The sequence below is a fragment of the Hemicordylus capensis genome, chromosome 1 (assembly GCF_027244095.1).
Source record: "Hemicordylus capensis ecotype Gifberg chromosome 1, rHemCap1.1.pri, whole genome shotgun sequence".
NCBI classification, from domain to species: Eukaryota; Metazoa; Chordata; class Lepidosauria; order Squamata; family Cordylidae; genus Hemicordylus; species Hemicordylus capensis.
In genome coordinates, this window is record NC_069657.1 from 241,875,553 (window position 1) to 241,891,315 (window position 15,763).

Here is a 15,763-nt window from a genome sequence, read left to right on the forward strand (position 1 = left end):
CTGCCAAGAAGACCACATGGTTCTGTGGTTGCCAGGAGTCGACACTGACTTGGCCGCCAACTAAGGCCAGGAAAGGCTCCAGGTGAGGACATTATTCCACCGGAGGCTGTCATAAACAATCTGGATTGGTGGGCCCCCATTCTGACTTCGCTCTTCATTTATATCGACATGAATGGCCAAATCCCTAAAGACTGCGGGGGGGGGGCGGGGGCGGGTAGGAATCATTGTCCTCATATTTCAAAAGGGCAAGAGGGATGACCCTGCCAGTTATAGACCCGTCAGTCTGCTCAATACTATTAGCAAACTCTATGCAAGACACTTATATGGGAAACTTAGGGATTGGCTGGAGCATGAAAATCCCCTTGCTGAGGAACGAGCAGGCTTTAGGGAGGGACGCACCACCATTGATCAGTGCCCAGTACTACAGCATCGCATTGGGAAGTACTCTTCCTCCAGGGCGACCTCCCTATATGCTGCTTTCATTGATCTTAAGGCAGCATTCGACTATCTCACATGTCAAATTATGGGAGAAGCTGAAGGCCTTCTCCTCTATTGACCGGCGTCTGCTATTTATCCTTCAAACCCTGCATCTAGACACTTGGTCACCTCTCTAGTGCTGTTATAACACAGAAGGGTGTCAAATGAGGATTCATTCTGGCCTCTGTCTTATTCAATTTCTACATCAATTCAATGGTGGGCCAGCTTAGCAACACAGATTTTCACTCTCAAACACTTGCGGGGAGATATATTGCCATCCTACTATATGCAGATGACACAACCATCCTCTCAAGAACTCCCATTGGCCTTAGAAGAGCACTGAGGGCCTTGACGTTGCACTACAAGGAAGACTGCCTGGAAATTAATTATCACAAAACTAAAAATCATGATTTTTGCTAGGAGACCTAAGATACACTCCTGGAGGATTGAGGGACATAAGATTGAAGAAGTGGCTCATTTCAAGTACCTGGGAATAGGTTTTCAATCTAGAGACTCTAGAAAAGCCCATGGAGAACACGTGGCCTTAAATGCTCTGAGAAGCTCCTCTGCCATCCTTCAATTCATGCGTACTAGAGGCGGCCACTATCTACCTGCAGGTCTTGAACTGTTTAAAACCAAGTCATTAGCTCAACTCCTCTATGGCACTCATTTGGGTCCTTTCCCCAACACTGTGACTCTGGAACGCGTACAATCTAAGTTCCTGAGGGCAGCACTCTGTGTACTGAGATGTGTCTCCAATGCCACTCTACATCTGGAGACAGGCCAGATCAAGATTGAGGCTAGAGTGTGGATGGCCACTCTTTGATGCTGGCTCAGACTTTGCTTTTGCCCAACTGGTCTTGCCCCCCTAACCCTTCATGATGACTACCAATCTAGTTGGGCTCGGTCAATCAAGGCAAAATTAGCAAACCTGGGCCTCTCCCCACCGATCCTGCCCAATATGGGCTATGATCAGGCAAAAGCAACCATCAAGCAGCGCAATACGGACATTGAGCGCCAAACTGATCTCAGTAGTGTCCCAATATTCTACATCAGTGAGGGACTTAGATATACTGCCTCTCCTGCAGCATTTCTTACCCATTTGGAGACCCCAAATCACAGAAGGGCGTTTACCTTGGCTCACTGCCACGGCTTCCCTTCAGCAGTGCTAGAGGGCCGGTATAGAAGGATCCCATTTGCTGAGTGACTATGTCCCTGTGGCTCAGGACAGATTGAAACTATTGAGCATGTCCTCCTATACTGCTCATTTTATAGAGACATTCGTGCTTCTCTCATTCTCCCATTGTTAAACAAGTTCCCGGGACGTACAAGTCAATTCTACAGCTTCTGGCTACTCTCTGACACGAAGCCTTCCATCACATATAGCATTGCCAGATACTGTGCGGCTGCAATCAGCATTTGTCAGAGGATGATAGGCTGTGAGCCCTTTTAGCCTTCATCCGACTCCTGATGATGTTGGCCTGCCCACGCCTCCTCTCTTATTGTTTTTTATTGCTTTTTAACTTTTAAACTGGATTTTACCATTTTATATTCTCCGCACAGTTTCTATAATAGATATAGTATTCTTTTATTTTTAGCAGGTTTTTTTTTTAGTATTAATATAAGTATTTTTAATCTATTTTATCTATTTTAGCTTGTCTCTTTTAAATTGCAATTATTTTTAATTTCAGCCTATTCATGATATTTTGCATTGTACTTGCAATCACCTTTATTTTTAACATGTAACTTATAATTTGTACTTTTTATTAGCCCCCTTAGTATCACTTTCTTTTAACTTGTAATTTTATGCTGGTCTACGACCATAATAAAGGTTGATTGATTGATTGACTTGACGGCACAATCTTTCCTTTTCAGTTCCTGTTAGTGGGAGGCCTGTATTCTTATTTGACTGCCTTCATACAATTTCATTTAAAGATCTTCAACTATAAGAAACTGAGTTTTGAGACTGGTTCTGATCAAAGGAGTGTGTGGCAACATCTATCAGGAACAAGATTCTGGTCTCCGTTTCTCGTGCAATGCTCTTGACTCTCAAGCTGCTGCATCAGGGGCGCAATTGCTTGTTTTGACCTTGGCTTGTAGCCTCTCATTTTACATCCCTAACATCTAAATCACTTAATTATTTCAATAATGAAGTTGACGTAACACCTTCATTTTGAGTTGTACTGAAAATACTGGATTGAATTAAAGGATTCCCTTCCTCTGGAGCAGGGATTGCCCACCTTTCTAAAACCAAGTGTATTCCTTCTGTCCCAAACCTTCAGCTCAGGTACCCCATAGATTGTGTGTGTACAAAATGAAGTGTTGCAGTTGGGGAAACAGGCTACTATAGTCACTGGTTAACATCGACAATAAATTACTCGACAATAAATTAAAGGAGAGAAGAGGTCTTCACCCTCTTCCCTCCTCTTCTGCTGGGTGTTTTTCACACCTGGCTTTTATTTATTTCAGGGTGGATTTGATTTAAATCAAACTGATTTAAATCACGATTTAAATCACTAGCAGGGTGGATAAAAATAAAAAAAATCCGATTTAAATCAAAAAATCCAATTTAAATTAAAAAATTGGATTTTTTTTATTTAAATCAGATTTTTTTGATTTAAATTGGATTTTTTTGATTTAAATTGGATTTTTTTGATTTAAATTGGATTTTTTTGATTTAAATTGGATTTTTTTTATTTTTATCCACCCTGCTAGTGATTTAAATCGTGATTTAAATCAGTTTGATTTAAATCAAATCCACCCTGATTTATTTTATTATTTATTTATTTTAAATATTTCTATACCACCCAAAACTTGTGTCTCTGGGCAGTTTAAAATTAAAAAAAAATAAAACATCAAATCAATTAACAATTAAAATCATTTTAAACATTTAAAACATTTAAAACCCAATATTAAAAATATTAAAACTATAAATCTAATTAAAAGCCTGGGTGAACAAATGTGTCTTCAGTGCCTTTTCAGAAGTTGCCAGAGATGGGGAGGCTCTTATTTCAACCAGGAGCGCATTCCAAAGTCCATGGATAGCAAAGGAGAAGGCCCGTTCCTGAGAAGCTGCCAGAGGGGTTGGCGGCAACCACAGAAGAACCTCTCCAGATGATCTTAACAGGCAGTGGGGCTCAAGGCAAAGACAACATTTGAACATAGGAAGCAGCCATATACTGAGTCAGACCATTGGTCTATCTAGCTCAGTATTGTCTTCACAGAGTGGCAGTGGCTTCTCCAAGGTTGCAGGCAGGAATCTCTCTCAGCCCTATCTTGGAGAAGCCAGGGAGGGAACATGAAACCTTCTGCTCTTCCCAGAGAGGCTCCATCCCCTGAGGGAAATATCTTTCAGTGCTCACGCTTCTAGTCTCCCTTTCATATGCAACCAGGGTAGACCTTGCTTAGCTAAGGGGACAAGTCATCCTTGCTACCACTAAGACGTTCTCTTAAATACCCAGGGCCCAAGCTGTTTAGGGCTTTATAGGTAATAACCAGAACCTTGTATTTTGCCCGGATACGTATCGGCAGCCAGTGTAGTTCTTTCAAAAAAGGAGTAATCTGGTCTCCCCTAGATGACCCGGAGACCAACCTGGCTGCCACATTCTGGACTAAATGCAGTTTCCGGACTACGTACAAAGGCAGCCCGACAGGGAGCACATTGCAGTACTCCAGCCTAGAGGTTACCAGCATATGTACTACCATTTTGAGGTCATTCATCTCTAGTAAGTAAAACTTTATTTCGGTCGTAGACCAGCAATACAACAATATTAAAATAATAATAATGATGATGATGATAATAATAAGAAGAAGAAGAAGAAGATGATGATGATAATATAAAATCAGACTACCTTTATACGCATTTGGCATATTATATAACAATATTTGGCCACGATATGAATAACATCTGGATTAGGATTAGTGAGCAAATAGTTTAAATAAAAATCCTCTCCACGACCCGGAAAATTAATCAAAAGTGGGGCTAGAATCAGAAGCAGCTGGCATATCAGTCGAAGTCGATAAAAAGCACCTCTGGCCACCGCCTCAACCTGGGACAACAGGGAGAGGTTCAGATCCAGAAGCACCCCCAGATTGCGTACTTGTTCCTTCCAGAGGAGCGTGACCCCATCCAGAACCAGCAGATCAAAATCATCTCCTGAGTTCCGACCCTGAACAATAAGTACCTCCATCTTATCTGGATTCAGCCTCAGTTTGTTATCCCTCATCCGGCTCATTACTGCCTCCAGGCAGGCATTTAGGGAGGTTATGCTTTCATCTGATGATGTCAGCCGATGATGTCATGGAGAAATAGATGTCATCAGCATACTGATAACACCCCGTACCAAATCTCCTGATGATCTCTCCCAGTGGTTTCATGTAGATGTTAAACAACATCGGAGACAATATGGAGCCCTATTTTACAGAACAGTCTCCAAGAGACACCATCTTGAATCTGCCCGTGAGGCAGGAGGGGAACCACTGCAAAGCAGTGCCTCCCAACCCCAGTCCCCTCAAATGTTCCAGAAGGATAGTATCAAAAGCCGCCAAGAGATCCAAAACGACCAACAGTCACACTCCTCCTGTCAATTCCCAATTGAAGATCATCCATCAGGCCAACCAAGGCAATCTCCACACCATAGCCTGCCCGAAAGCCAGTTTGAAATGCGTCTAGATCAGGGATTCTCAAACTTGGGTCCTCAGGTGTTATTGGACTTCAACTCCCATAATCCCCAGCCTCAGTGGCCTTTGGTTGGGGATTATGGGAGTTGAAGTCCAATAACACCTGAGGACCCAAGTTTGAGAATCACTGGTCTAGATGATCAGTTTCATCCAAAACCACCTGGAATAGGTAGGCCACCCTCTTCTCAATCACCTTGCCCAACCATGGAAGGTTGGACAGAGGCCTGTAATTGCTTAACTCTAAGGAATCCAAGGCAGGCTTCTTCAGAAGTGGTCTAATGATTGCCTCCTTCAGACAAGGAGGCATCCTGCCCTCCCTCAGAGAAGCATGTATAATCTCTACCAGGCCCTCTACAACAGCTTCCCTTCAGGTATTATAAGCCATGTCGGGTAAGGATCAAGAGGACAGGTGGTAGGCCACATCATTCCAAGCAACTTGTCCATATCCTAAGGGGTCACGAACTGAAACTGATCCAGGATCATCACATATGAGGAGCTGCTGGACACCTTGGCATCAGATTCCGTAACAATTGTGGAGTTTCAATCTAAGCCGGCCCGAATACCAGAAGTTTTGTCCACAAAAAACTCATTAAAAATATCACAGTGAGTAACTGTTGGTTCCAAGTACTGATTCAAGGGGAAAGGGGCGCACATTCGCCCCTTCGCAACCCTGAACAACTCCACGGACATGAACTTAAGGACACGATACGGGAGGAAAAGAATCACTTCCTTGCCACACGTATCACCTGAGCATAGATCTTCAAATGTTCTCTATGTAATAATCTGACGGATTTGAGTCGAGTCTTTCTCCACTTGCGCTCTAGTTGTCTACCTCGCCGCTTCAGCCCCCGTAGTTCTTCCATATACCAAGAGGCCAGTTTCAAAACGGGTCAGAGAGGACACTTAGGAGCGATTGTGTCCACTGCCCTGGTGAGTTGATTATTCCAATTCTCCACCAGAATGATGCTAGGATCACCAGCAGAGCCAACACTAAATCCCTACAAGGCTTCCTGGAATCCTCTTGGATCCAGTAACCTTCTCGGGCGGACCATCCTAATGGGCCCTCCACTCCTGCGGAGGTTGGACATGGTTGTGAGTCCAACCTTAACCAGATGGTGGTCCGTCCATGACAATGGGGAAATCACCCAAATCCCCACTCACAGAACACCACCCTGTTCAGATTGAAAGACCAGATCAAGCATGTGACCAGCAATATGCATCAGTCCCAAGACCACTTCTGATAGGCCCATAGTTGTCATGGCTGCTATGAACTCCTGAGCTGCCCCGGACAAACTGGTCCCAAAGTGGACATGGACGTCTCCGAGTACCACAAGCCTGGGAGACTCCAACCCAAGCCCGAGACCAAGTCCATCAGCTCAGTTAGGGTCTCCGTCAGGCAGTGGGGCAATCGGTACACCAACAAAAGTCCCAGTCTATCTCTGGTCCCCAAACTTAGGTACACACATTCAATATGGTCAGACACTTTGACAGGGATCCTGGCAAGGGAGATATTGACATAATTTGAACTTGGGTCTCCCATTTCACATTTCAGCATTCAGGACAGACAATACAGGAGGAATTAAAGCTTATGCCACAATAAGTGTTTTAAAGATGCAACAATACTTTTTCTTTTTTTCCAGCACTGGAAAGTCCAACTTGTTTTGGAAACACGGCAATTAACACTTCGTGATTATCTGTCTTCCATCTCCAGGCTTTTTTAAAAGCCTCCTTGCAAGGAGGCAAGTCACCAGAGGTTCATTTAGAGTCCTATGATGTGCACCAGAGGGAAGGCTAAATCTATTTTGTGCCCCGGGACGGCGGCGGCCCCGGGACGGCGGCAGGGGGGAAGAAAGTGGGGGGCAGAAGTGGTGGTAGGGAGGAGAAGCAGCTAGGTAACCGCCTAGGTAACCGCCTAGGTAACCACGGCTAGGTAACTGCCGGCCCCAAAGAGCACACAGATGCTGTGTGGAGTCAGCTAATTAGGAAGTATTTCCTAACTGTAAGAGCTTTTCCAGCAGTGAAGAAGCCTGCCTAGTGCAACAGTGGTAGGTTCTCCAACACAGGAGATTTTCAAAGAAAGGTTGGACAGCTACCTGTCAAAGATGTTGTAGGTTTCCTGCACTGAGCAAAAGGTTGGCCTAGAGATCTCCAAAATCCCTTCCAACCCTTAGCATTCTATTATTCCAACAGGGTTGCTACCCTTCCCAGAAGAAAGGAAAGTGTGGGCTTTTTTTTTTTTAAGGGCAAGTGTAACAACAACTACATATTGCATTGAAATATCAGAATGGTGACAGAAAAAAACAACTATGAAACTGTGTGAGGCCCAACACAGATTATGTAGGATGGAAGAGTACTACTTTTTCTGGATACCTGCTATCAGACTTGGCCGTGGCTTTGGCATATTGACAGCTGATGCAAGCACCATCTCCACGGCAACATACAATGATTCATAGCGTCCAGGGCTAAAAAGGAACTGCCATACAAATGTCTTCCGGACCTTCCTTAAGCATGCAACAACCTGCTTCACTTCCCTCCGAGCTCCACCAAACAATTCCTTCTTTAGGAGTCGCAGTGAGTTCCCAAGTACTGCCAGATAGGCCTTGCCTGGAACGAAGGCAAGATCATGCCACAAGCCTTGAAGGTGCCGCATGACGGCTCTCTTTGTTGTGTGGCTGCCACACAGGCCCCCTCGGGAAGGCGGAAAGCGTCTCGGGACGGGCACGGGGTTCCTCTCCCCAAGAGAGCCATTTAGAGTCCTCGCCAAGGGTTCAGTGACCCTGGACACCCAACTGGCCACTGCAGGCCGGCGGTGGCGGAGCTCCCTTCGCTCTGTCCCTGAAGGATGCCGAACCGACTGCTGCTGGCCACTGGCGGGGCTCCTCCAGGGAGCGGAGGGCGGCACGGGCGGAGCTCCCCTCCCCGCCCCCTGGTCCGCCCGGGCTTGCCCCATCCTCCCTCTCCGCAGCCTCGCCTCCTCCCACCCGGCACATGCAGGCGGGCTCACCTGTCAGGGGCTGGGGGCGTTGCGGGCGGGGTGGAGGCGCTGGAGACACCTGCCGGATCCGGACTGCCGTTCCTCGGGTTCCCTGAAGCCGCCTCCATCTTCCTCGGGGGCCGCCTGGTCGGCGCCCTGGAGGAGGGCTCCGCCCACCTAGAGAAGCTGGCGCTTCAACACTCGCAGGAGCCTCAGAGGAAGCCCAGAGAGGAGAACGGGCAACAACCCCTGCCCGCTCTTCCTCCGGCCATCGCCTCTCACTCAAACCGCGGGAAAATGCAGCTCCACGCCCACCAAGGACCTCACTTCCTGTTCTGGAAAAAAACAAAGAGCGACGAGGAGCAAGAGGCTAGACACACTGTAGCAGGACAAGGGGCACTTCCGGTCTAAAATTGAGCCTTTCCCACTCTAGTTCCTCAGTCCTGGCCGGTGTAGTACCACTTTTCGCTATCCATCAACGAGTCATGCACTGTGCATCTGAGCATGCTCGGAAGCATTAGGGCATGCTCACTATGGTTAAGTGACGCTCCTTTTCGTTTTCTGCCGAAAATCTCTCTCAGGTTTTCATTCCTGATTAAAATATTAAAGAGATGTAATCCAGATTCTGCAAAAAAAACCAGCACATGTGATTGGATGTGCAATTATGTAACAAAATTACTCTGAAACATAAAAAACAATGACTACAATAGTGCATCCCAAGGACAAATATTAATTTCTGTGAAAGGCCTGGAGAACTGGCAAGAGGAGGGCATGCTCAGTCTCTCCAGTTGAAGCCAGTGCCCTTACCCTGAAGGTCAATCTATCAACGACTGACATCTTGAAAGCTGGCAAAAAGAGAGCATGCTCAGTCTCTCCAACACCTGTCAGAAGCTCTTACCCATGTTAACTTCAGAATTAGTAAAGAGACTTGTGTACTCCACAATTAACTGCATCTGTCGTGTCCCCTTATGAGCAGGTGAGGAGCTGTCATTGTGTGCTGTTGTGGCAGAGTCACAGCTGTTTCCATGCACAGCTCCTGAGTTCCAGCCCTGCACTGTGCTCCCATCAGTTTTCAGGGACCCAGACAGACTCTCAATGCTCAGCACCCTCTCATATTCCACCAACCCACTCTGGTTATCAAATTAAAAATCATAAAACATTGTTAAAAATTATGTTTCAGATTTTTGAAAGGTGTTTTTCTGAACAATGTCATTTAGCCAGTGTGGTGTAGCGGTTAGAGTGCTGGACTAGAACCGGGAAGATCTGAGTTCAAATCCTCATTAAGCCATTGGAAATGTGGACACTCTGAAGGAACCTTTTTTCATATGTGGTGGTCTTGTAGGAAGGCTAAGACCTTTTGGGACATGATATATAATGAGTTTAAAAAAATATTTAAAATGACATTTCCTAAGAAGCCAGAATCCTTCCTGCTGGGAATAACGCAAGGAGTGTTTTCTGCAACCAATTTAACATTCTTTATGTATGCTACTACGGCGGCCAGAATAATATATGCGCAGAAATGGAAGAGTAATGAACTGCCTTCAAAAGAAGATTGGCTGATAAAAATTTTGGAATATGCGGAGATGGCAAAACTCACAGCACTGATAAGAGATCAAAATTTGGAATGTTTTAAAGAAGATTGGAAACCATTTTTATTATACTTAAAGAACTATTTCCCTAATATTGATTTTACAATAGGGTTTGAAATTTAGTAATAATAGCAGGTTGGGTAGATTAAAATCAAGTTTGTAAGGTTTAGATATATGTTTTGAATTACTATTATAGCAAGGGTTAGGTGATTCACGAGGAGGTGTGAGCGGGAAGTCAATGTTTGTTTAATGTGATGTAAATGTTAAGATACTGTTAAAATCAATTTAAACATGAAAAAAAATTTAAACATGAAAAAAAAAATCTTCATTAAGCCATGATACATGCTGGGTGACACTGGGCAGATGGATAGGGCCAGTTACTCTCCCCCGCTAAATAAAGAGAATCACCACGTTAAAAGGTGCCTCTTTGCCCAGTTAGCAGGGGTTAATCTTGCATTCAGGGCATCTGATTATTCACCCTACACGTTTTACACACCCGGTGTCCAAACAGTGGTGGCACTTCATCAAACAGTCATGGCTGTGTACATAGGGTGTGTAACAGACGTAACAAAAATTTCTGGAGCCAAAAAAAACTTTGATGTTCTTAACCCCATAATAGTAAGCATCATGAAGTAACAGAAAAAACGTTTTGAGGTATTTCTGTTCAGGAGCTTTTAAAACACTCCATCCAGAAGTTTCCCATTGCACAACCACAATACTGACCTTCATGTGAGTCTCTATGGTTTTCACGTCTGCAAAAGACACTTCTTTTTGCTCACCCCACCCAAGCCCGGCTGGTTGAAATCTGTGTGGGGTTGGTGGAAACACCTTTAATAGCTGAACCCGTGTCCACGGAATATGTTGGGGGCAGTGCAATCTGGGAAAGACCTGTGCGTGCAAACAGCAGTGCCTCTACTGCAACCCCACGCAATGAGAGCTCCTCACCTGCTCATACTAGGACGTGACAGATGCAGTTTTAGCAAAGCTGCACAGTGGAATAGGCTTGAATGCTGGACTAGGACCGGGGAGACCCGAGTACAAACTCCCCATCCAGCCATGAGACTTGCTGGGTGACTCTGGGCCAGTCACTTATCTCTTAGCCTAACCTACCTCACAGGGTTGTTGTGAAGGGAAACCTATGTAGTACACCCCTCTGGGCTCCTTGGAGGAAGAGCGGGATATAAATGTATTCATCATCATCATCATCATCATCATGCACCTGTGGGGTGAGTAACCACACATCTAATAGCTGAACCTGTGCTCCTCATCTGCTCATAGGGGAACGTGACAGATGTAGCTAGCAAAGCTGCATAGTGGATTAGGCTTGGACATGCTCCCGCAGCATGAAACACTTGCAGGCCCTGTCCAGGTTACTAAACACCTGTTCCCAAAGCACCAATTTTTAAAAAACGTTTTACAGATAATAAATGACATTGTTAAAAAAAAAACTTTCAAAAATCTGAAACATAATTTTTAACAATGTTGTATAATTTTTATTCTTATAAACCAAACCTTTCAAACAAAACAAATTTCAAACATCTTAAATATAGTTTTTAACTATCTCTAACATCATTTTTTTAAGATGCATTACATTTCTCAAAAAGGCCAAGACACAACATGTTATACATAATTTGTAAAAATGTAATTCTTGATGTTTTAAATATAAGACAAAACATTCTCAACATCTTAACCAAACATCATGTTTGAAGGCATTTCTGATATTACAGGGCAAAAGTCTCCTCAGGGTATGGGCAACTGAGTGGCTACAAACAGGGAGAATGAGCATGAGCAACAACACGGAAATTTATCAGGAAAAAGGAGGAGGAAGTAGTGAAATTTGATGTGGTAGGGGAGAATAAAGCACTAGCTGTCAGAAAACCCTACAGTGCATGACTCCTTGATGGATAGTGAAAAGTGGTACTACACCGGGCTTCCTCTTCCCCTCCTCATGCCGCCCCTCAGTGATTAACCAGGAGAGGGATCTTGTTGAAAGTGTTGACTCAGTGTGGGACCGCTATGAAAAAGGCAAATTCCATGCTAAGAAGGGGACTCAAAATGAAACCGCTAATATTAAAATGCCCTTCTACAAATCTATGGTGGGGCCACACCTGGAGTCCTCCTGTGTGCAGATCTGGGCACCATATCTCAAAAACATTATAGACCTGGAAAGGGTGCAGAAGAAAGTAACCAAGATGATCAGATGCCTGGAGCATCTTCCTTATGAGGGAAGGCTACTTCATCCTGGCATTTTTAGTTTAGAAAAAAGGCAACAGGGGAAACATGACAGAGATCTATAAATTTATGTATGATATAGAGAGAGTGGATAGAACTTTTTCCTCCCTCTCTTACACCACCAGAACCAGAGGTCATCCCATGGAACTGACTGCCAGGAAATGTAGGACCTAGCAAAGGAAGTACTTTTTCTGACAATGCATAATTAATCTATTTAATTCTTTGCCACAGGACATGGTGATAATCAGCGGCCTGCTTGGCTTTAAGAGAGAGAAATTCATGGAGGACAGGACTATCAATGGCTACTCGTCTGGTGTCTATAATATAGGCCACCTCCAGCCTCAGAGACAAGATACCATTTGTAGGGGAAGCAACCACAGGAGAGAGGGCATGCCCTCATGTCTTGCCTATGGGCTTCCCCGAGGGATCTGGTGGGTCACTGTGAGACACAGGATGCTGGACTAGATTGGTCCTGGGCCTGATCCAGCAGGGCGGTTCTTATGTTACAATTAAGAAAAATGAAACTTCATTAAAATAACATTTTTAAGAGAAATAAACCCAGTAGTAAATTAATGTTTCAGCCATAAAGGGCTTGACTGAAGAAAATTGTCTTGACAGCCAGTTTGAAATGACTCCTGTTGCTTAGCAATTTATTCCAACGATTAGGGGCCACCACTGAAAATGACTATTCAGTGGCAGCCATCAACCTGACAAATGGTACTGCCAAGAGTTTTTTGTTTCATCTCATCAAACAGGAAGGAACATTAAAGAAGGCTCTCGCTCAAGTTGTCCTGAGTCTATACACCATAAAGGACTCTTAAAGTGACTATTTATACCTTGAATTTAGCCTAGACAGTAATTGATAACCAGCAGGGCTCACTTAAAACAGATGTTAGGTGCCAGTTATTAACATGGTTGCTAAATTTTGGACCAACTATAGCTTCCAAACTACTCTCAAAGGCAGCTCCGGCCAACCCACAAGTTGCTCCAGATACTGGTCAGAAGGAAGAGACTTTCAAAGCCTGTTGAAAGATCCATGAGAATCAACAGAATCACAGTCCAAATTTCTCCTGATATAGTCTACCAGGGTGACCATGGTAAGTATACCAAATTGGTATATTTCAATATACCATTGAAATATACCAAATCCCAGCCTAAAACCAAATGGAGATGAGCTGGTCTTGTGGTAGTGAGCATGTCTTGTCCCCTTAGCTAAGCAGGGTCTGCCCTGGTTGCATATGAATGGAAGACTAGAAGTGTGAGCACTGTAAGATATTCCCCTCAGGAGATGGAGCTGCTCTGGGAAGAGCAGAAGTTCCCTCCCTGGCAGCATTTCCAAGATAGGGCTGAGAGAGATTCCTGCCTGCAACCTTGGAGAAGCTGCTGCAATACAACACTGAGCTAGATGGACCAAGGGTCTGACTCAGTATAAGGCAGCTTCCTATGAAATAGTTGATAAATCCATTTTATCCAGAGCTGCTCACTACTGCTTACTTAACACTTTAGTCAAGAATGGAATATTACATACTGAGACTGTGTTGTATTTAGGCATAGTAAAATAATGATATGCCACCCCTGTAAAAACAGTCCTGACCTCCCCCCCACCATCCCCCTTTCCCTTCAGGGTTGATAAAAATTGATGTAAATAAAATAAAATCTGATTTTGTTAATTTAAAATCAGATTTTATTTGAATTTTTTTTTAAAAAAATCATAAAGAACCTAGGTCAAGCATATCATGAATATTAATCATAATTTATAATTATATTCTATGAACAGCAATTTATGGGGATAACAGACCTGATCAGTCCTATTCTGCAGGTGGTGTACATGCAGCATGCATGCACGTTTGCGCGCGCGCGCGCACACACACACACACACACACACACACACACAGTCAAGCCCTTGTCCCCTCCCCTTCAAAGTGCAAAAACAAAGGCGGCCAATGAATGGATAGATTTGGGGGGATGGAGTAGATCTGAGGAGCAGTCTGGATATAAATGCACAGGATGGGGAGGGGAGGAAAATAGAAAGTGAACAGAACATATTCATCAGTCCTGAAGAAACTGAGTGTACTCTCCATTGTTGAAGGGAAATACCTATCATATCATGGCAGCAGGCTGCAAGAGACCCAATCTGGGAATATTTTAATGACATTGCTGTACCTGTGAGTAAGAAAGGCATGTGTGCAAAAGGCAAACAGTGCAATAATGAAATGCAAGGCCTGATCGCCTGAATGAAACAGCATCATGAGAAGTGTGTACCTACCTTCTAAAAATGAAACCCACATCTCTAAATATATATCACTAGCTGAACCCGCACAGTAGTTGACTTACCTTATGGTAGATTTGTCTATGAATACAGAGTAAGGTTATGCTTAATCAGAATACACTGTGCGTTTTCCAGACTTCATCAAAAGTCAGACTTTCCCCCTTTTTTTAATGGGGGGGGGATTATTGAAGCTGATGGCCCTCATAGGCTGGTGCTCTCAAGGTTCCCCCTCCCTGCCCCTCAAAGTGCTTAAGTTTAGCTAGTTATTTATTTTTGTGGGGTGGGTGGCTACTATTGACCATTTAATTTTTTATTTATTAGGTGGATTGTGAGGTTTTTTTTGTGTTGGTCAGACTGGCTACTGTTGTCCCTCACAGTCTGTTTTGTTTTGGTTTCCATCCTCCCTACCTCTTGCCCCATTGTCTTGCCCTCCATTCCCCCCCCCCACCTACTGCCCCAGTGTTGTCCCTAAAAGCCCCCTGGTTTTTTTTAATATCTGTTTTTGGTGGGCAGGTCAGCTGCTGTGGAATCACACACAGTACTTTCCCCCCTCCCTCTTGCCCCAGTGTGTCCCCTTCCATCCCCCCACCTCTTGCCCCAGTGTTGGCCCTAGAATTCCCTCGGTTTTGTCCCCCCCCAGTGTTGAGTGTGGCTACTGTTGCCCCCCCCCATTCAGTACCTTTGGGGGGTGGTAGCGGGGAGTCTGGTGATTGCTTCTCCTCACAGTCTGGCTCTCCGTAGCTTTGTCCCCCGTTTCCCCACCCCTTCAGTTTCCTCCCCGGCCTGTTATTCTGCCCTGTTTTATTTACTCTACCATAGTCATTTTTGTGTGTCAATCTGTACATTCATCTTCTTGTGTTTCATCAAGTGTCCCTCAGTCTCCATCTCTACTATTTCAACTGTGGCAGATACAGTGGGCAGCCAACCGCTGATTAACTGCTCCCTTTAGTCTCGTGCTCCTGTGTCACGTGTCCCCCTACTGGCTCCCTCTCGCAATCATTCCCACGCCAGGCCCCAAAGCGGTCTATTTTTTCCCTTGTGCAGCCTTACCCCCTGTGCTCTGCTATGTCTAGCCCAGCTAGGGTTCCTGACTCTCTGGCTCCTCCATCTTGCCACGGCCCAGATCCGGCCTCCCATCCTTGTTGCCACAGACTGGCCTCTCCCCGAGATGGATCCATGGGCTCTTCCTCGCCCAGGCCCAGGCTTTCCTTGTTTTTGCCGCGGTCCAGCCTCTCTGCCCCTTCGGTGCAGCCGGGTCCAGTGGCTCTGCCTTGCCCCAACCGGGGTCCAGCAGCTCTGGCCCAACTTGGCCTCTCCTGTCATTTGGTGCGGCCCCGCCTCTGGCGCCTCGCTGCTGCCAGGTGCTGCAGCTGTGCTGCCATTTGGCACAGCCTCTCCACTGCCTCGTCCTGCGGCTGTGCCTCTGCGCGGGATGGACCCAGCCTCAATTTGCCACAGCTCTGGCTCACTGCGACCTGGCCAATCCTGTTTTTTGGCGCAGCCTCACCACTGCCTCAGCCTATCATGCGCCTCCGCCACCCA

At 45.2% G+C, this 15,763-nt stretch overlaps 1 protein-coding gene across 5 annotated transcripts in view; it reads right to left on the minus strand.

Moving 5' to 3' along the window:
• Nucleotides 1-15,706, minus strand: part of RB1 (RB transcriptional corepressor 1) — a 125,652-nt gene extending 109,946 nt beyond the window's left edge. Inside the window, exon 1 of one of the 5 annotated variants that reach the window (XM_053283756.1) lies at nucleotides 15,272-15,706. In XM_053283756.1, coding sequence (XP_053139731.1) covers nucleotides 15,272-15,399 — 128 coding nt within the window. In that variant the 5' untranslated portion in view covers nucleotides 15,400-15,706. The other 4 variants (XM_053283759.1, XM_053283760.1, XM_053283757.1 and 1 more) reach the window with 4 other exon arrangements.
• Between the last annotated feature and the right edge of the window lie 57 nt (nucleotides 15,707-15,763).